Source organism: Vicugna pacos, chromosome 10 (genome assembly GCF_048564905.1).
Source record: "Vicugna pacos chromosome 10, VicPac4, whole genome shotgun sequence".
Classification (NCBI taxonomy): domain Eukaryota; kingdom Metazoa; phylum Chordata; class Mammalia; order Artiodactyla; family Camelidae; genus Vicugna; species Vicugna pacos.
In genome coordinates this window covers 75,046,696-75,064,458 of record NC_132996.1, presented here as the reverse complement: position 1 = coordinate 75,064,458, position 17,763 = coordinate 75,046,696, and the positions used below count along the sequence as shown (strand labels likewise).

The window sequence follows — 17,763 nt, the reverse complement described above, 5'->3', positions numbered from 1 at the left end:
CCCCGCAGGCCCCTGCGATCTTCGTGGACGCTGCCTGCCGGACCCTGGGGAGAGGCTCAGTCCCTGAGTCGGCTGGAGGAGGCAGTCTGCAGCCGAGGCCACTGTCACCTGGAACTGGCAGGGGCAGGGCCTGAGCACCCGAGTTGAGCTCAGGTCTTCCCTGCCCCAGACGCACCAGGATGATTTCCAGGCATGCATCTTAAACTCAAGGTCCTTCGGGGCTTCTGCTACGTGTCCAAGAGCTATCCAGGGCCCAGAGACCAGACCAGACGCCACAGTGCCCACGTGCACTTCAGGAAGCAGTGGGAATCAGTAAGGTTCCTGGCGAGGAGCGCTCAACAGAAAACTGGAGCGGGACAGTGGGGGCCTTGAGTCTCAGGGGGCCAGGGAGGGGCAAGAACCTGACCTTGTCCCCAGCCTGCTGACTCCCGTACCACCGTCCGTGTCCATGCCGGGAGGGGGTGAGGACCCAGGCCGGTCCCCCAACTGGACGTGAGGTCACCCTGTTGGGATGAGCCTCTCCCCGCATCACGACACAGGGGAGCCCAGGGAAAATGTGGTGCCAGCCATCTCGGGACCGTGACCCTCCAATGTGGACATTCATGGGGACAGAAAGTCAGCAAGATCACCTGGGAAGAGCCTGGGAAAGTGCTGAGGGAGAGAGCTCACCCTACCAGCCCCCAAGACGCGCCTGCTGTGGCACTGCCGCAGGAAGGAAGGCAGACCTTTGTAAGGAGACAGAATCCTGGAGGGCACGTAGGAAGGGGCGGATGCGGCCCCAGAGCAGCCAGGTCTCCGCGAGGGGGGCCCCTAATCAAAGGCAAGGGAAACGTGAACGGCGGGAGGTTGTTTGCTCTGCTGGCTGTCTTCACGGTGAGTAGTTTCTACAGCTCAGGTTTTTACAAGGCAAAAAAAAAGGGAAGTGGCGTGAAGAGACAGTTCACAATGAAAAGGAAGCAGCGATGAAGCGTCCTTACTTGCCCGGCTCCCAACAGACATGCAGAGTGTAACCGAGAGCAATGTCACCAAGCACCTCCCGCCTCGGCCCCAATCAGGGCCGTGGCCGCTCGTGAAGGTCAGGAAATCTCAGAGAGTCTCGCTGGGGGTCCGTGGCCGCCTTAGACACGCTCTGTAAGAGCTCGGTTGCACACAGGCGACCAACAGCATGCTTGCATTTGGGAACAAAGTGCGTTAACAACCCTCCATGGGATCTTCCAAATTTGCCAAAGCAGAAAAACATGAGTGCCCATCCAAAAGAATTTGAATATAAGCCATGATGAGTCCTTAAAACCCAGGTGACACGGCCATTCAACAGGACACACGCTCGAGGTGGGAGAGGAAGGTTTCTCATCTACTGGTAAGTGAGTAACGCCCAGTGAAACCGTGGGGAGGTCCCGTGCACACCTGTGGAACACAAAGCACCGGTGAGGGTGGGAGTCCTGAAGCCATGACGATGGGCTGAGGGCTGCTGGGAGAGGGACCGGCCTCCTGTGGACACTCGTGGTGACAGGCCCTCCCCCTGCGGTGCTAGACCTTCCAGCCAAAGGGCTCAGAGCTGACCAACCGCTGACTGGAGCCTCATAGTGCCTTAGAATGGCAGGGACCCCACAGTTCCACTCGCGGCCTGGCACCCACTCTGCTTCGTGTCTCATGGTATCTGACCTGCTCTGACCCTCGCCTGCCCTTCTACAACCCACCCGCTTAGACATCTTGGCTGTTGTAGGAGGAGGGAGAGGGCGCTGCAGGAAGAAGGGAAGGCTTACGTGGAAGATGGAGGAAGAAAAGAGATTGATATGGGAGGAAAGATGGATGCAGGGGATGGAGGAGGAGGAGAAGGGCAGGACCAGGAGGAGGACCTGGAGATGGAGGTGGCAGGTGGAAGAGGCAGATGGAGGAGGCGGGTGGGGGGAGGACAGTCCAGGCCAGCCCAGACATCCTGTATAGGGACAGGGTGTGGTCCCCGTATGGGTTGCACTCAAGTGGGCCCCTAGTACTGCCCATGGACCCAGGGAACCTCGGAGATCTGGGTGAGGCCAGTGTGGGAAATGGCTGTACTCATTAAGTCAAACCCCAAAGGCTTAGGCCTGATGTCAGTGTCCTGCCGGCACCACTACGCTCGGGGGTGAGGAGCAAAAGAAAGCCGGTCCAGGTCAGGGGACTGGCTGGTCCTACAGGGACGGGTGCAGGCCGGGCTTCCGTGTCCTTCCTCAGCATCCCCTGTGTGGTGACAGGACCCTCCAACTGGGCCCTTGACCTCAGGGTTATTAGTGGAGACCTTGTCCCGGATCCATCCTGGGTGGGAGTGGCAATGGCCCTCCACTTCTGCACTCTGCCCGGTACCCACTCTGCTTCGTGTCTGTAGGCATTTCACGCCCTCGTGGTCTCTGACCCGCTATGACGTTCACCTGCCCTGGTTCCACCCATCGGACGCGACCCCTGCTCCCATCCTGGATGGTGCTGCTGGTCCAGGAGCGAGAAGTCCTAGAGGTGACCATGACCTGCCCCTCCTTCCTTATGAAACCCTGATGGACAGACACCATTCGGGGCTGACTTGGACCTCCCTGGGCTCTCGCCTCGACGAGGCTGATCCCTAACACTGTCCCTGAGCTAGGCTCTCGCAGCCGCCTCCTAGCTCTGTGGGTGAGGCCTGTGATGGAGGTGCCATGTCCCCTGTGAGGAGTCCCAAAACAGAGCATCAGTATATTATGCAGAAGAGGAGGAGGGAGCAGAGGATGCAGGAAGGGGTGGAGGATGAGTGAGACGTGGAGGAGCAGGAGGAGGAGATAGATGGAGGCCGGGGGAGGGGACCTGGACGACACAGGAGGAGAGACGGACGTGGGAGTGGGGAGGGAGGAGGCAAGGTGATGGGGAGGAGGAGAGACTGGAGGAGATGGATGGAGGGGAAAAAGGGGGAGGCAAGGTGGACGGAGCTACAGGGGATGAGCAGATGGAGGAGGAGGGGAGGCAGGGGAAGATCATGGCGGTTCCAATGCAGGGAAGGAGGACAGGGACTTGGGGGCCAGAGGGCTGGAGGAGGACGGTGGAGAGGCCGGAGGAGGGATGAAGGCTGGACAAGTGATAGACTAGTCGGTCAGAGGGGAGGATGGAGCTGAGGGAGAGATGGGGTGAAGAAGGGACAGGAGGACCTAGGAGGGAGGGGAGGATGAGGGCAGGGCCTAGGGAGCCCTCCAGAGCTGCTGCTCACCTCCAGGCCCTGTGCTGTGTGAGCTGGATTCCAGACGTGTCCCGTCCGACCTGCCCAACGTTCAGGGACACCTGGCCAGGTGAGGGCATTTTCCCTGTCGCCTCCCTTAGTGCAGCGCCGGCCCCCAGTTCTCTAGATGTGTCACCCGCCCCATCTCCCAGGCGTGGCCCTGAGCGACCGCGCCTTCTGTGTGTCCTCCGGGGACTCACGTGGCTGGTCCCTGAATGGGCACAATGAGGCCTTTGCCCTCCGCCGCGGTCAGAGCTGTGGGCGGGAGATGGTCTCTCAGCATAGACACTGCCTGAGTTCAAACTTGCCATCCTTTCCCCAGGCCAGCCCCTCTTGCTCGGCCATTCCCTGAGCTGATTTCACAGCCACCGCCAGTTAAGAGTGAGGTCGAATGGAGCAGACACGAGCACCGTGGCCTGGGGACCCCGTTCCGGAACCCTGCACCCCCGCGTTGGGTGTCCCTGGGGGCCCACAGGCCCAGGAAGAGCTCAGTGGGCAGGAGCCAAGGTGTGTCCATCCTGGGAGCGCCTGGGGTCGTTCTAATCCGTGCAGTTTCTCAGCTGGCGCCTCCAGGGTCTCCTGGGGCTGAGCCGGTGGGGACTCTGGCTGAGAGAGCTGCTTTTCTTAGATCCGCGCATCATCAAATGTAGCTGTTAAGGTCTACTTTTCAGCGGTTTTCCGAGTGTTGGTGGAGCTCTGCGACCGTCACCGCCGTTTCCACAGTTCACTGCCCCGAGGAAGAGCCTCTGATCACGGGCAGAGAGGCCCCCAGCCGGCACCCCCGGCCCCTGGCGCCCACTGACCCACTTCCTGTCTCTGCACATTTCACGTCAAGGGACTTGTCCGTGGTCCGTGCGTCCAGTTTCCTTCCGTCAGCCTGATGTCCCTGCATGTCCGGTCCCCACTCTATGGGTGACTGTGCCCCTGCAGGGACAGACCGCGTCTTGTTCTTCCGTCCGTCCGTCCAGGGACCCTGGATTGTTGCCAGCTTTTCGCTGTGTGAGTGTTTCCCTGTGCACGTGTCTGCACAGGTGTCTGAGTGCCTGTCTTCACCTCTTTGGGGACACACCTAACACGGACTTGTTGGGTCATAAGGTGACTCCACCTTTACCTTTTGGAGAAACTACCAAACTGCCCACGGCAGCTGCACCACGTTACAATCCTGCCGGCAACACAGGAGGCCCCAGTGTCTCCCCATCCTCGTTCTGCTGGTGGTAGCCAACTCCAGTGGGCGAGATGCCCTGTCCCCCAATGGTTCTCCTGACGGCCACTGACGTCGAGCGTCTGTGCCTGTGTGCCTTGTTCTCTGCAGTCGAGTGGACTTGGGAGAGATGTCTGTCCGAGCCCTTTGTTCGTTTTCTCCAAGGGCTGTCAGTTTTCTGATGGCTGAGTGCTGAGTTGTTACACACACTGTAACCTCACCAGGTAGGGGGTCTGCGAACGTTTTTATGCACGGTGACGGTGGTCTTTTCACTTTCTTGATGGTGTCATTTGAGGCACAGAAGTTTTTAATTTTGATAAAGACCAGCTGATTCTCTTTTTCCTTTCGATGCCCGGGCCAGATGGGACCCCCGCTGACCCTGCTGCAGCCCCGGACCAACCGGCAACCGCCTCTCCTTGTCTCAGTGCTCCAGCTCAGCAGTCGGCCTGAGCCCACTCCTCGCTCCTGGCTCCCCACAGCCTCCCCCACCCCCCGGGGCAGAGCTTCGAGGCGGCAGGGAGCGGTCTGTGAGCGGAGGGGAGCGTGAGCCTCGACCCACCTGCCCTGGATGTCGGCCACCCCAGCGCCATCTTCCTCTCCAACCAGACCGACTGCCGAGTTGCCTCCACGGCGCCAACTCCACACCGTTGGCTCTCTGGCGCTCTTCAACGCGGTGGCGTCTTTGGAGTTTGTTGTCTTGCAGCATCGGACCTGGAGAAGCTGGAGACCATCCTGGTGTCAGAATGGGCAGAAGTAACAGCCAGATACGCCAGATGCAGGTGAGGCCCTTCCGGGGTCAGAGCCAGGGGAAGTGGGTACGACCCCGGTGGGAAGCAGCAGTGCAGGTGGGGCTCTCAGGCAGCAGGAGCAGGTGAGGGGGGCCAGTTTGGAGCTGGGCGACCTTCAGAAGGTGCTGGGCTTCCTCAGCTGCAGGGAGGGAGGAGCCACCCTGCCCCTCCTCCTCCACACCTGGGGCTCCAGGCTTGCCCTCACCACGAGGCCCCCCAGTGGACCCATGGGAAGATGCTGACCTCTGGCTCCACAGAGTCACCGACCATCCAAGTTTGTTGTGGTGAGTCATCTGGACAGCCCTGCAGCTCATCTTGGGGACGATTTCCACTGGCAGAAACAAGTCTCTGGAGGCAGGACCCATCTCCCCAGCTCAGGGCCTTGGGCCCTGGTGGCCACCGCGGGTCAGAGTCTGCACCAGGCTTGAGCTGAGGGAACTGGGGGACTTGGCAGGGGCAGAGCTGGGCGCTGGTGCAGGCCTGGGCCTCAGCCACATGGTCTCCACGCCTGCCTGGGGGAGGGGCCGGGGCATCTGGTCAGCAGTGGCTCTACAGCAGGTGGCCACAGGGTGATGGCACCTGGACACAGCTCTCCGAGGGCTCCAGGGGCCCAGGCGTGCACCCTTGGGGGACGGGCACGAGGGGCAGTGACAGGTGCGCCTCAGGCGCTGGAGGGACTGTCAAGGGTGCTGGGCAGGTAGGACCCGGCCTCAGAAGCTCAGGGACGGTGAGGGAGGCAGGTGGAGTTTGCAGCCGAAGATGACCTGCCCCAGGGTCTGGTGCGGGGAGGAGATTTGGGAGAGGAGGCCAGGCCCGGTGGGGGACAGCGGGGACCAGATGACCCTTGTGTGTACCTAGTCGGAGCTGGCCTGCAGCGGGGCTGAACTGCTGTGGGAGGGCAGCCCGGAACAGGGCAAGGCCTCGGGGAACAACTCACCTGAGACACCTGGGCTCTCAGGCAGACGAGGGGAAGGGGAGGGGCAAAGTGGGGTGACCTGCATCAGCAGGAGGGGGCGCCTCTTGAGGGGGCTGCTGTGGGACCGCAGCCCCTCCTGAGCCAGCACCAGGCATCTCAGCTCCCGCAGAGGATCCCGCCTCCAGCCGGGCTGTGTCAGCCCTCTGCCCGGCCACCAACACCCTCCTAGGGTCAGCCATTCCCGTGGAGTCTCTGGGGATGAGATCTTGGGGTTGATGGGGGTGGGCCTGGGCCTTTGGGGCAGCTGGCCTGGTGCAGGTCCTCGCGGCTCTGCGTCTCCTGCCTTCCAGGGAGGAGCAGCTGCCCAGCCTCAGCATCCGAGGCCCCAGCACCCATGAGGCAAGGGTGAGCACCCATCCTCACTGCCCAGGCAGGAGTTGGGAGGCAGGAGGCGGTTGTGGGCGGCGCTGTCTCCGCCCCTGACTGCAGAGCTGTCAAGAGGCATCCTTGAGCTGTGAGGGGCCTTTCCTGGCTCCTTGAGTTCACTCACAGCAGGGCCACGCTGGGAGAGCTGGCAGCCTGGCTAACACCCCAGCTCCCATTTTGCAGCAAAAAGCCCAGGCAGCAGCCAGGCCTCCGTCGGCACCAGGAAGTGCTCTCCAAAGCCCCGCGCCTCGGAGAGGAGAGGGCCCGGCGACGGCCGGCGCGGAGAACAGCAAGGCAGGCGCGGGCCGTGCGTCCCGAGGTGGCCACCCCTCGGCCCGCACCGTCCTCTCACCGGGAGACACCTGGCTGAGCGGCCCCTGCTCACCCCCGCAGCTGGGTGCCCCTGTCACAACCTTGGCCCAAGGAGTGCGGCTGTGTCACTGGAGCTCTGAGGCCAGGCCCTGGCGACTCAGCGCCACCTGCCCTCGGGGCCCGGAGCCACCACCCGAAACGTCCACCACCCTAGGGCCACCATGCTGCCGGCCTCACAGAGACAGGAGCCCAGGGTGTGAGGACGAGTGTGAGGGGCCCCGCCGCCCCCGGCACCTGCAAACCTGGCCAGAGAGTCTGGGAGGTCTCCTGTTATGGGCCAGGTGGGCGTTGTGTTCGACCTGTTATCCTAGAAGGCAGTCCATCGGGTATGTAGACAAGTGGATGGGGCTCTGTTCCAACGGGTGACTCCATTTTAAACTGCTGGCTGTTTTGCAGGATGGGGGACTCGTTTAATGGCTTCGGAGAATCACACCACCATAACTGGGGAAGGCCGTGGACACTAGGGAAGAGGCCAGTCGAGTGAGAGAGGAGACACTTAGGAAAGAAAAAACTGACAACCAGAACTGTATCTCACTTTAAACCTTTCACTCTGCAAAAGGCCCTGTTAAGAGAATGTAAAAGAGCTACAGACTGCGAGAAAATCTTGGCCAATCATGTACCTAATAACGCTCTTATGCAGAATAGAAACAAAAACTCTAAAACCCAATAATAAAACACATGAGCCCATTAAAAATGGCCACAAGATATGAACAGACAGTTCAACAAAGGATACACACACACACACATACACACATATAATGCAGATACACGGTGTGTGTATGTACACAGCAGACAAACACAGGAAAAATGCTTATTCTGGAAACAACACGGTGCCACCTCACACCTGCTAGAAAGGCTGAGACCCGGAGCAGTGGCAGCACCAAATGTGGAGAGGATGTGGAGCAACAGGAACTCCCATCCATCACTGTTCGGGATGCAAATGGTGCAGCTGCTTTGGAAGACAGTTTGGTGGTTTCTTAGAAGACTAACCATCTGTTACCATGAGATACATTAATCATGAGTTACCATGAGTATCTTCCCAGATAACTGAAAATGTGTAGCCACGTAAAACCAGGATGCAGTATTCACTGCTTCATGCATGATCACTAAAAACCAGAAGCCGCCAAGATGGTGTCCAACTGGAGAATGGACAGACTGTGGAATTCCCTAACAAGGGACTACAGGTCAGTGATGCTACTGGTTCACTCAACAGCTTGGATGAATTGTAGCCACATTCTGCTGAGTGAAGAATCCAGACCCGTGTAGGACTCCGCTCACATGACGCCCTGGAAGAGGCACGGCCGCGGGGAAGCTGAGAGTCAGCGGGCCCCAGGGCTGATGGAGCGGGGCCCAGCTGGACCAAGGCTGTGCCCGCTCCACACGAGATGGAAACCACGGAGCTGTACGTCCCAAGACTGAACTGTTAGGTAGGCAAACTGAAAAAGGAGAAAATAAAACCTCGTCAAACTGGACACCTGGCACATTTGCATTTCGGTGAATGTAGACTTTACTCCAGAAAAATGTTAACACTGAGGCACCCGGAAGATTCCCTGGCTTTTCTGGCTTATTTCCGAATCACGCCTGTTGTGTCATCAGGGTGTGCAGACAAAATACCGTGAACAGCATCCTCTGGAAACTGTCCTCTGGTCCCCTCTGTCCCATGTGCTGGTGGCCTACTCCGTGCACAACACCACGAGCGTCCCCGTCAGGTCGCAGGCACACAAGGTCACAGGGACGGGGCAGGGGGGCTCGCTAATCTCAAACTGGGATGGAAAGGCAGGGGTGCAGACTGCGCTCTGCACAAAATCGGCACCTCCTCCCGGGCTTCACGAGCCCAAGCTTGGCGGAGCTTCCAGGTGGCTGCCTCGGTGCCAATGTCTCAGGGCGAGGGCACGCCTGGCCGAATGAGCACTGCTGCAGTCAGGAAACTTGACTCTGCTCCTGCAGAGGCCACATCACCACTCAGAACCTTAGCGGGGGTGCAGGTTCCCAGTGACCCAAAGTCCCATGTGACCCACCGGGAGGCAGCTCCCAATGGCTACTCCTGCCCCACCCACTCTTTCCAGAACATCCCCTCAAGCGACACCAGCTGAGATGGCCCACGGGACACCCACAGCCGGCTCCTGGGCCAGCTCCCTGGCCACGTGCCCTCCCAGGCACCCACGTGTGCCCCAGTCAGGGCTCCACCTGCCCGGACAGCAGGACCTCTAGCCCAGATCCCACTCACTGCCCTCCAAGCCTCATCTGAGAAAGGGGACCCAAGGATGGTGCCCAGAGCTCCGTGGTGCTGGTGCCTGGGCTGGGCTGGGGCTCTCCTGGTGTGTTTCCTGGGCCGGGTGAGTGCAGCTGAGCCGGAGCCTGTCCAGGAGCTGAGGCGTGAGTGGGGTGGGGGTGAGGAGGCCTTGGGGGTCCCTCCTGCGGGTCTGGCCTTTGCAGGAGGTGAGCTACCGCCAGGGCAGGAACCAGGTTGTGGCCGTCCTGTTCATGTTCTTGAGTGAGGAGGACGCCTTCTGGGCACTGGCCCAGCTGGTGACAGACCAGAAGCACATTCCATGCGTGGTAGGTGACTGCTGTGGACCGCTGGATGTGACTCAGGGCCAGGACAGTCTCCCTGCAGAGTTCAGCCAGCAGTGGGGCTGGCAGGGACCCTGCCCCATCCACGTCCCCATCAGCGAAGGGCACGGCTCCCCACGCTGCCCTCAGGGTCTTGCAGGCGTGGCCCTGGGTCCGGTCCCCGTCCAGATGCCTCTCACACCCCTGCTGGTCCTTCTGCCTTCTGTCTGTCCCCCCACCCATCCACCCTCCAAGCCCATGGCCTGAAGAAGCCCAGGTGGCTGAGTACCCCTCCTGCACCCCCAGCCTGCTCCCCAAGCCCAGAGGCCATGCACCCCATCCCACCCGTGGGCAGCACTCCTTGCCCCTCAGTGCTGGAACCCCCATCCCCGTGCTGTGGCCACTGTGGGGAGGGGGCTTGCCAGGGCCGAACACCTGCTAGGCCCTCAGTACAGGGTGAGCGGCAGCCAAGCTGAGACTCTGGGAGCAGGTCCTCTGCCCCAGACACCAAAGGCAGGCCTGCTGCCTGGGCAGACCATGTCCAGCCCGGGCTCAGGAGGGCCGTGGGCAAGGCGGGGTCACTGTGGGGAGAGGCTTGGGCTCCTGAGGCACCCACAGTCCTCACCTCACTGGGAGGGGCTCTGACATGTGGGGGCTTGGGGGCTCTCAGGCTTCTTTATCCCGGGATCCCCAAAACTGCTGAGATTCCAGGCTCATCACGAGCATTCTTCGCAGAGCCCTCCGCAAGCTGAAGCGGCACATGATGAGTAGCAGCGTCCCCCCAGAGATGTGGTCCCCCTGGCGGGGTGGGGGGCCCACCCCTGCAGGTTTCACTTTCCTTCTCCTTGGGGGGCCAAGTGGCCCACAGAAGGGAGGCTTCAGCTGACCAGGCAGGCCCTGAGCTGTCATGTCCCCCATCAGGACAAGGAACAGATGTCCACTGGCATCCACACCACCAAGTGGTTCCTCCAGTGCTTCACTGACCGGGTGAGGCTGCCCAGGGAGGCTGAGCCCATCCCCAGACAGGCCGGGCCCCTCCTGAGGGCCTTTCTGGGGGCACCCTTGTCCAGCAGTCACAACCCCTAGGATGGGTCCACCTAGATAAGGAGCTGCAGGACCCTGTGTGATGCAGCCTGGGTGGGGCAGGGACTGTAGGGACCAGAGGCAGGAGGGTGTCCTTACCTGTGCTGGCACCTCCACTGTGCCCCGCTCAGGAGCCTGCTGTCCCCACAGACCCTCCCCCCGAAGCTCTGGGACACCTACATCCTGGACAGTGAGCACGTGCTCATGGCCATGACCCACACTGTCCTCACAGTGCACAAAAGTGAGTCATCCAGGTGTGGAGACCAAGGCCACGCAGGCGGGTGGGAGGGCAGGCTGGCAAGCGAGCTGGGCAGGGTATCCTCTGGAGAAGCAGCAGGACGGGGCGGCCTTTTGCTGTGGCCCTGCCTGAGGCTCCCCTACGCACAGCTAGAGCCCCAGTGGTGGTGCACAGCAGGACCCAGCCACCGCCCACAGCAGGTACTCCAGGGTCGGGGGCTGAGACAGCCCACCAGGGTCCCTGCTGGCCTGATGGCACCCCTACCCCTAGAACGCTTCCTGAAGCTGCCCCTGGAGGGCCTGTGGGAATTTCTGCAGGACACGCTGTCCCAGCCCTGGGCCCCGGAGGACAACGTGGTGCTTAGGCAGCTGCAGGCCTCGATGGCCGAGCTGCGCAGGATGAAGTGTGACCTGCCCCCACAGGTGGGCTCAGCAGGGGTCTCCACCTGACTCACCCTCTAGACCCCGGGCCTTCCTCCCCATCCCTGTCCATCTCCTCTTCTGTTCCAAGACTCAGCCACTAGGCCAGGGCTGGGCAGAGGGCAGACCCCGCAGATGCTAGAGGTCAGCGGCCTGGAGGTGGCGCTGTGTCAGGATAGGGCGGCCACACAGGGCCCCATGGGCTGCACCTCCACAGGCCAGGAGGACACGCTGACAAATGTGCTAACTTGCAGTGACACCCAAGGGGTTCCCCACGAGGCCCCTGGGCCTGGAGCAAGCGTCCCCAGCATCCAGGCCTCTCACCTCTCCTAGCATGGACACGCTCCCCGGAGAGGACCAGCTGGCCCTCCCTGGCCCACCTGCCCAGCACGAGAAGCCCGAACCCTCACCCGGCCAGGTCATTCCAAAGGCCAAGGAGCAGCCGCACGAGGGGGCCACGTTCACAGGCTTGCCTCTGGCCATCTGGGAGGCTTCCAGTCTGGCCTGCCTGTCCCCAGCCCAGGACAGCCCTCAGGATTGGCTGCAGCCATGGCAATGGACTTCCCTCCCCAACCTCCCAGTGAACCACAAGGCTACGGGCAAGTGGCCCCCAGACATCAGCTGTGAGCCAGAACGCTGGGTCCCTTGCCATTCAGCCCCTTCTGAGGCCACCCCCAGGGCCACACAGGCCTGGCCCTGCAACCCCATTGAGGCCCCGACGCAGGCTCCACCCAGCCCTCTGCAGATGCAGCCACAGGGCTCAGGACAACCCCCTGCCCCGCGAACCCTGTGGCCAGTGCCCCTCCCAGGACAGCGAGCAGCACGGCCAAGGCAGAGCCAGCGCAGCGCCCCAGGAGCAGCCCCAGGGCCCCACACGTCTCCACTACGCCGACTTCCGAGTCCACAGGGAAGCTGGACGCTCAGAGGCCTCCAGAGGGAGCGGTGATTCCCGAGGTCTCGGGGAGCTAGCTACGCACCCTGCCTCTTCATGCTGCCCTTCCTAGAGGACACTGCCACCCTCACAGGGCACAAGCCCCTGACCCAGTGGGGCCTGGCCTGACCACAGGCCCCAAGAGGGCAGTGGCACCATGACCCCTACCACAGCCAGGACGAGGAGTGGAGGAACAAAGTGCCCCGAGTTCTGTCCCAAGGCAAAGCGAGCCCTCTCGGAGCTGTATCTGGCCCCCTGGGGCCTGGATGTGCCCCGCAAGGCCACCTCGGTGACGTGAGGGAGCTCTGGGAGCCACAGGCCACCCCACCGAGGGGTGGCAGGGGTGGGCGGAAAAGCCCCACCCTTGCACACATAATGAGGCAGGAGCAATCAGATGCCAGGCCCCAAGCAGCCTCCTGACCCTACGTGGCGGAGCCGTGAGGCCGAGCTGAAAATGCTGGGGCCCTGCTCCAGGTCGGGCTGAACCCGACAGGCTGGGACCCCTTCTGTCAAAATTAGTAACTGCCTTTCAGGGTCCCAAACAGCCAGAAAATACGACCCCACCCGGAGACAGAAGGAACCCCCCCCCCGACTCCCAGAACCAATTCTGAAGAAGGCCACCTTCCAAGGGGAAGGATCGTGCCTTTGGTCTCAATTTCCCCCTTGCTGGTTAAAGGTCAATAAAGTTGTTTTGTGTGTTACGTGCTAGACTGGCCTGTTCTTGTAGCACCAGAGGTCTCTGCGTGACCCACCCGGTGCCCCCAGAAGCAGAGGGACCACTGGCCAGGGAAGCTGACGTTCCTGCCTGCCTTCTGGGAGGCCACGCACCTCAGCCTCCTAGCCTCAGCTGAACGCCAGGGTCAAGACCATCAAATAATTTACTGTGATCGGCCTGCGCCCAGCGGGTCAGGACAGGGCTGGAGGAGAGGAATCGCTGGGGTGCCGGTAGCGTCAGTTCACGACAGTCTGTGCAAATGTCCCAGGAGGCCTGTGGTCACTGTGTCCACCGACCTGGGCTGGCCGGGCTCCAGCGGCACTTCCTTCCTTCCCTTCTTCCGTCCCCTGCGTGGGCCTCCTCCCGGCATCCGGCACCTCCACTGGCAGGGACTGTGCCGGGCGGGGCCGGGGACCAGCCAGATGTCGGAGGATGGGCTGTCAGGACAGCAGGCACTTGCAACTCATGCAGCCTGGGCCGCCCTCATCAGGCGGGCTCAGCTTGCGCACCTTGTGCTGCCGGATCTCTCGCACCAGCGTGTAGAAGGCGTCCTCCACCCCCTGGGAAGGAGGGACAGGCTCAGAGGGGCACTGCCTTAGCCTCCGGCAGAATCCCGGTCCCTTCCCCACCCTCCCACAAACAGGGCCCCGGGGGCCACCCCATCAGGTGGCCTGTCCCTCAGCAGCTCCCCTGAGGGATTAGGGCCGAAAGGGACCCAGGGGGTGCTCTCGGGGCACAGGGGCCAGGCCCCAAGGTCACAGCTCCAGCCTGGCTCAGGGCAGCTCTCTCCAGGGACCTCCACCTCCCACCGGAGTCTGTTGGCCCAGCCCCAGGCCCTGGCCTCCCTCACTGCCCTGCCGTCCGGGAAGACTTACAGCGCCAGGGGCTGCTGGGTCCCGGGGGTCCCGGAGGGTCCCAGGGGGTCCCGGAGCTGGAGCCTGAACCAGAGTCTGCCCTGTGTGGAGGGAGAGGGGCAGTGAGCTCTGCTCTGGGGCCGGGGTGGGGCGGGGCGGGGCCCTGGCTGGCTGGGGGGCGGGGAGCTGGCTTACCTGGCGAGTCTTGGCTGAAGTCTCAATGTAGGGGATGCCGTAGCTGCGGGCGAGGTCCTGGGCTTGCCGAGCCTCCACGGTGCGGGCGGCCAGGTCACACTTGTTCCCCACCAGCACCATGGGCACGTCGTCCGAGTCCTTCACCCGCTTGATCTGCTCCCTGCAAAGGGAAAGGTGTGAGCCAGCAGGCGGGGTGCAGGCACAGCTGCATCCAAAGCAGGCAGAGAGAGGTCCAGCCCGCGGGCAGCTCACCTGTACTGGTGGATGTCCTCAAAGGACTTGGTGTTGTTGATGGCGAACACACAGAGGAAGCCCTCCCCGGTGCGCATGTATTGGTCCCGCATAGCACTGTACTCCTCCTGGCCTGCTGTGTCCAGGATGTCCAGCAGGCATGTCTCCCCATCAATGACTACTTGCTTCCGGTAGGAGTCCTAGGGGAGGACACTGTTTAGAGACCACCATCCTTGCTGGGATGGGACGTTCACACCACTAGCCCCTCTATTGCTCCTCTTATGCCCCTCCAGGTCCTACAACCAGGGAATTCTCCCTGTAGAGCAGGTGGAAGACAAACCCCCATCAGGATCCACCTGGGGAGGTTGCCAGCCCGGCTCACCTCTATGGTGGGGTCGTACTCGTCCACGAAGTGGTTCTGAATGAGCTGGATGGTCAGCGCGCTCTTCCCCACGCCTCCGGCGCCCACCACTACGAGCTTATATTCCGTCATCGCTCCTCAAGGGACCGCGGCACTCGGCACTGCAGTGGTCTCCTGTCCCACCTGCTGAGAAAGCTGCACTCAGCCACAGCCAGACTACCCAGGGCCAGCCCACTGAGCTCCCAAGCCTGCCTGCCCTCTGGGTCCGTACATCCAGGTAACAGGGGTGGTAGCCAGAATGGTGACCCAACCGCTCACGTGTGGCACCCCCAGCTCAGAGAGGAAGAGGGTCCTGCCTCCAGCCACACTTAAGGACTGTGTGAGAGAAGCAGGGAGCCACCCCTGCAGGGCTGACAAGCATGCACCCAAATTAGAAGCTGCTGGGTAGGCAAAAAACCTGAACTGGAGGTGCTGCGGGCTGAGGTTACCAGCAACCCCCCACAAGAACAGGTCCTGCCACAGCAGCGGGCACAGGAGCATGCCTAGACAGGTCAGTGGCAGCCAACACTGGGCTCTGGCCCCGCCAGGCACGCTGGTCCACTTGACAAGCATTCACTGAGCGCCTACTGGGTGCAGGGCGCGGTTACAGGCACAGGGTGACAGCAGGCAGAAAGAACGCCTGCCCCATTGGGCTCAGGCTATGCTCCAAGGAAAAGACCCACATACTTAGAATAAACAGAAACCTTGGTGCCCTGTTGCCCTAACTTTTGAGAACGTAAGACGTTGAGGAGGCCGGGCGGGGGGCCAGGGCTCCAGGAAGCATAAGCTGATCAAGGGAAAAACACCCAAAGGAGGTGTGGGAACAGGGGCACAGGTGAAAAAGAAAAAGGGGCCTCAGGCAAGGCCCCCGGCTGGGGTGTCCCAATTTGTGATGTTTAAAGACGGGGGTGCCCTTGTGGGGACAGTGGGCAGTGATTTCCTAAACCCCAGGTATGCCTGCTGTGTGTGATGGCTGCCAGGTGCCCGCGCTCTTCGGAGGGGTCCCTGCGGCCTGGCGGGCGAGCGACCCCGCCTAGCGCCATGGTCACGGGCGGGCCTCGGCTCGCGGGCACCCAGCGCACAGCCTGAGGGCACTAGCCGGGCCCCGGAAGACAGCGCCCGGGACACGGAGCCCGAGGGGATGGCCAGGGCGAGGCAGAGCGGACCCGGGGCCGCCCGCAGCCCCAGCCGCAGGGCCCCGCCCGCCGCCGCCGCCCGCGGCTCACCTGCGCCCCCGCGCGCCCGCGCGCACAGAGAGGATCGCGGGCCCCCCGCCCGGTCCCCGGCCCCCGCCGCACTCACCGCTCACGGGCGCGACTGCCCCCGGGGCCGGGGCCGGGGCGAGGGGGGCGGCGCGGGCCGGGGCCAGGGCGCACGGCTCGCCCGGCGCATGGGCTCCGTCCGCGGCGGGTGCGGCTCCGGCTGCGGGCGGCGAACACTCGACCGGGCCCGCGCCCATCCGTCAGCCCGACGAGCCTGCTATTGGCCGCGCGCGCCGGGACCCGCCCCACAGCGCCTTAGCCCCGCCCCAACCCTCTCAGATTGGTTGAGCGGCCCGTCCGTCAGAGGTCGCGGCCGGGCGGGGCTTCCGGGAGCCGTTCAGAGGGCGATGCCGGCCCGGGTGGCCCTCGTGGGCCGCGGCCTGCGGGACTGGCTCGGCCAGGTATATGGTCTGGGGGAGACAGCTTCCCTGGGGACGGCCCGGACTTTCCCGGAAAGAGGCAGGACTCGCGGGGAGATAGAGACCCCGCTGTAAAGTGAGTCCGCGGCGGTTGTCGACTGGGGCGGGGTCGCAGGGGTCAGACCAGAGCTCCTGCACTGCACGGGGTCTTGCGCCGGGCCCCTCCGCACCTCGACGGCGCGCACAGTTGCGCCCACGCCTCCCTGCGCCTTCGGAGGGCATACCACCAAAGGGGGCCCGGAGGAGAGGTGACTCGGAACGGAGGAGACAGCACTTCCAAGCCTCAGGGAGGGTGGGGTCCGCGGGGTCAGCACCATGGACATCCCCTGGACCTGGGGCTGGAGAAAAGCGGAGGGGTCGCCGGGACGAAGGTCCGGCGCTTGTGACTCCCGTTCCCAGGACGCCTAGCAGCTTCGGCTGGGTCCTCGGGGGCGGCTCAGTCTTGCATCTTGGGCCTGGCAGGGCAGGGTCTGGGAGGGGACGTCTGAGCTCGCGGAGCATCGAGTCCGGCTCAGTCTTTTTACCCAGCGGGGTGCGTCTTGCTTCTCACTCACTTAGCGTGTAGCCTCGCCCGGAGCTCCGAGGAAGGCCCCTCTCCTGCATCCCCTCATCGCCAGCATCCCCCAACTTGGGCAGGCCCTGCAGACTACCCGCCCACGGAGCTCCTCACCAAACCCTGAGATCCCAGCCCTTCCGCAGCGCACCGTGAGGCCCAAACAACAAACGGAACCCTCCCAATTCAACCCAAAAGTTACCATGGGGGTTGAACTGAAGTCTCCCCCACCCCAAGCACAAACATGCACATCGTGTCCTTTCAAGACTCTCAGAAAGGCATGTTTTTAACATTTAAAAATTTGTCGAAGTAACGCATAAACACATCCTCCTTATTTACCAGAAAAGACTGTTCATTACCCTCTTCCATTCCATACCTCTTCCAAGACATTCGGCCCCCTCCCGCGCCGGCTCTGCGCTGTTTCCCTGAGTTCACCCCACTGCAGGCCTTGGCCTTGGAGGGCCCCTGGGGGCCACCCCCCGCCCCCACGGTGGCGGCGACCCCACTTCCCGAGGCTGTGTCGGGCTGGCACGGCCTGACTCGCGCCTGGCGCGCGTAGACGCGAAGTAAAGGCGGAAAGTGAAAACGGGTGGCGGCCACCCTCACCGGCGCACTCACTCTGGACTCCCTTCCAGGTGTCCAGGTCGGCATTTCCCTCGTCCTCAGACGGTCTTTTCCCAGGGCGCTTCCTTCGGTCGAGGCATCGGCCACACTTGCAGGCGGAGGTAGATCGCGCAGGGCTTCCGGGACCCTGCACCGGTGTCTCCCACCTTAGAAAGGTGGGCGCGTGTCTCCAGCCCAGACCTCCTTTGAGGAGGCCGACACCTGGCCCCGCTGCGCCCCGCTGGGTCGACGGCGTCCCACTTCCCCAGCTTCCCTCCGGGTGGAGGGGCGCCCACACGCCCGCACCCCCAGCTGGGCTGGCTACCGCCCCGCTTGCCTGCCAGCCGGCCCTAGCAACCGTTGCCGAGGGGCGTGGCTCGGCCGCGCGGC

At 62.8% G+C, this 17,763-nt stretch overlaps 2 protein-coding genes and 1 long non-coding RNA gene across 10 annotated transcripts; 2 read left to right on the top strand and 1 right to left on the bottom strand.

The window, feature by feature from the left end:
- The first annotated feature begins 2,394 nt into the window (after positions 1-2,394).
- LOC116279180 (uncharacterized) lies at positions 2,395-12,853 on the top strand. The gene is made up of 8 exons (XM_072970744.1): positions 2,395-2,487; positions 4,895-4,958; positions 5,119-5,194; positions 6,470-6,524; positions 8,514-8,626; positions 9,317-9,734; positions 10,392-10,457; positions 10,626-12,853. The coding sequence occupies exons 1-8, from the start codon at positions 2,395-2,397 to the stop codon at positions 11,238-11,240; spliced, it is 1,500 nt and encodes a 499-aa protein (XP_072826845.1). The 3' UTR covers positions 11,241-12,853.
- A 148-nt stretch (positions 12,854-13,001) lies between these two features.
- HRAS (HRas proto-oncogene, GTPase) lies at positions 13,002-17,729 on the bottom strand. Of its 8 annotated transcripts, none has more exons than XM_072970677.1 (6): positions 17,377-17,729; positions 14,519-14,683; positions 14,158-14,336; positions 13,906-14,065; positions 13,732-13,811; positions 13,002-13,416 (listed from the first exon to the last, which is right to left on the bottom strand). In XM_072970677.1, exons 2-6 carry the CDS (start codon positions 14,627-14,629, stop codon positions 13,353-13,355), a joined length of 594 nt encoding a protein of 197 aa, XP_072826778.1. In that variant the 5' UTR covers positions 14,630-14,683; positions 17,377-17,729; the 3' UTR covers positions 13,002-13,352. The 8 variants fall into 8 exon arrangements, with proteins under 8 accessions (XP_072826778.1, XP_072826777.1, XP_015107483.1 ...); XM_072970676.1 differs by having other exon boundaries at positions 14,519-14,680; XM_015251997.3 differs by having other exon boundaries at positions 17,389-17,729.
- LOC140698866 (uncharacterized) lies at positions 16,108-17,116 on the top strand. Its single transcript, XR_012076887.1, has 2 exons — positions 16,108-16,293; positions 16,783-17,116. It is a non-coding gene; the product is annotated as an uncharacterized lncRNA (long non-coding RNA).
- Positions 17,730-17,763: the final 34 nt, after the last annotated feature.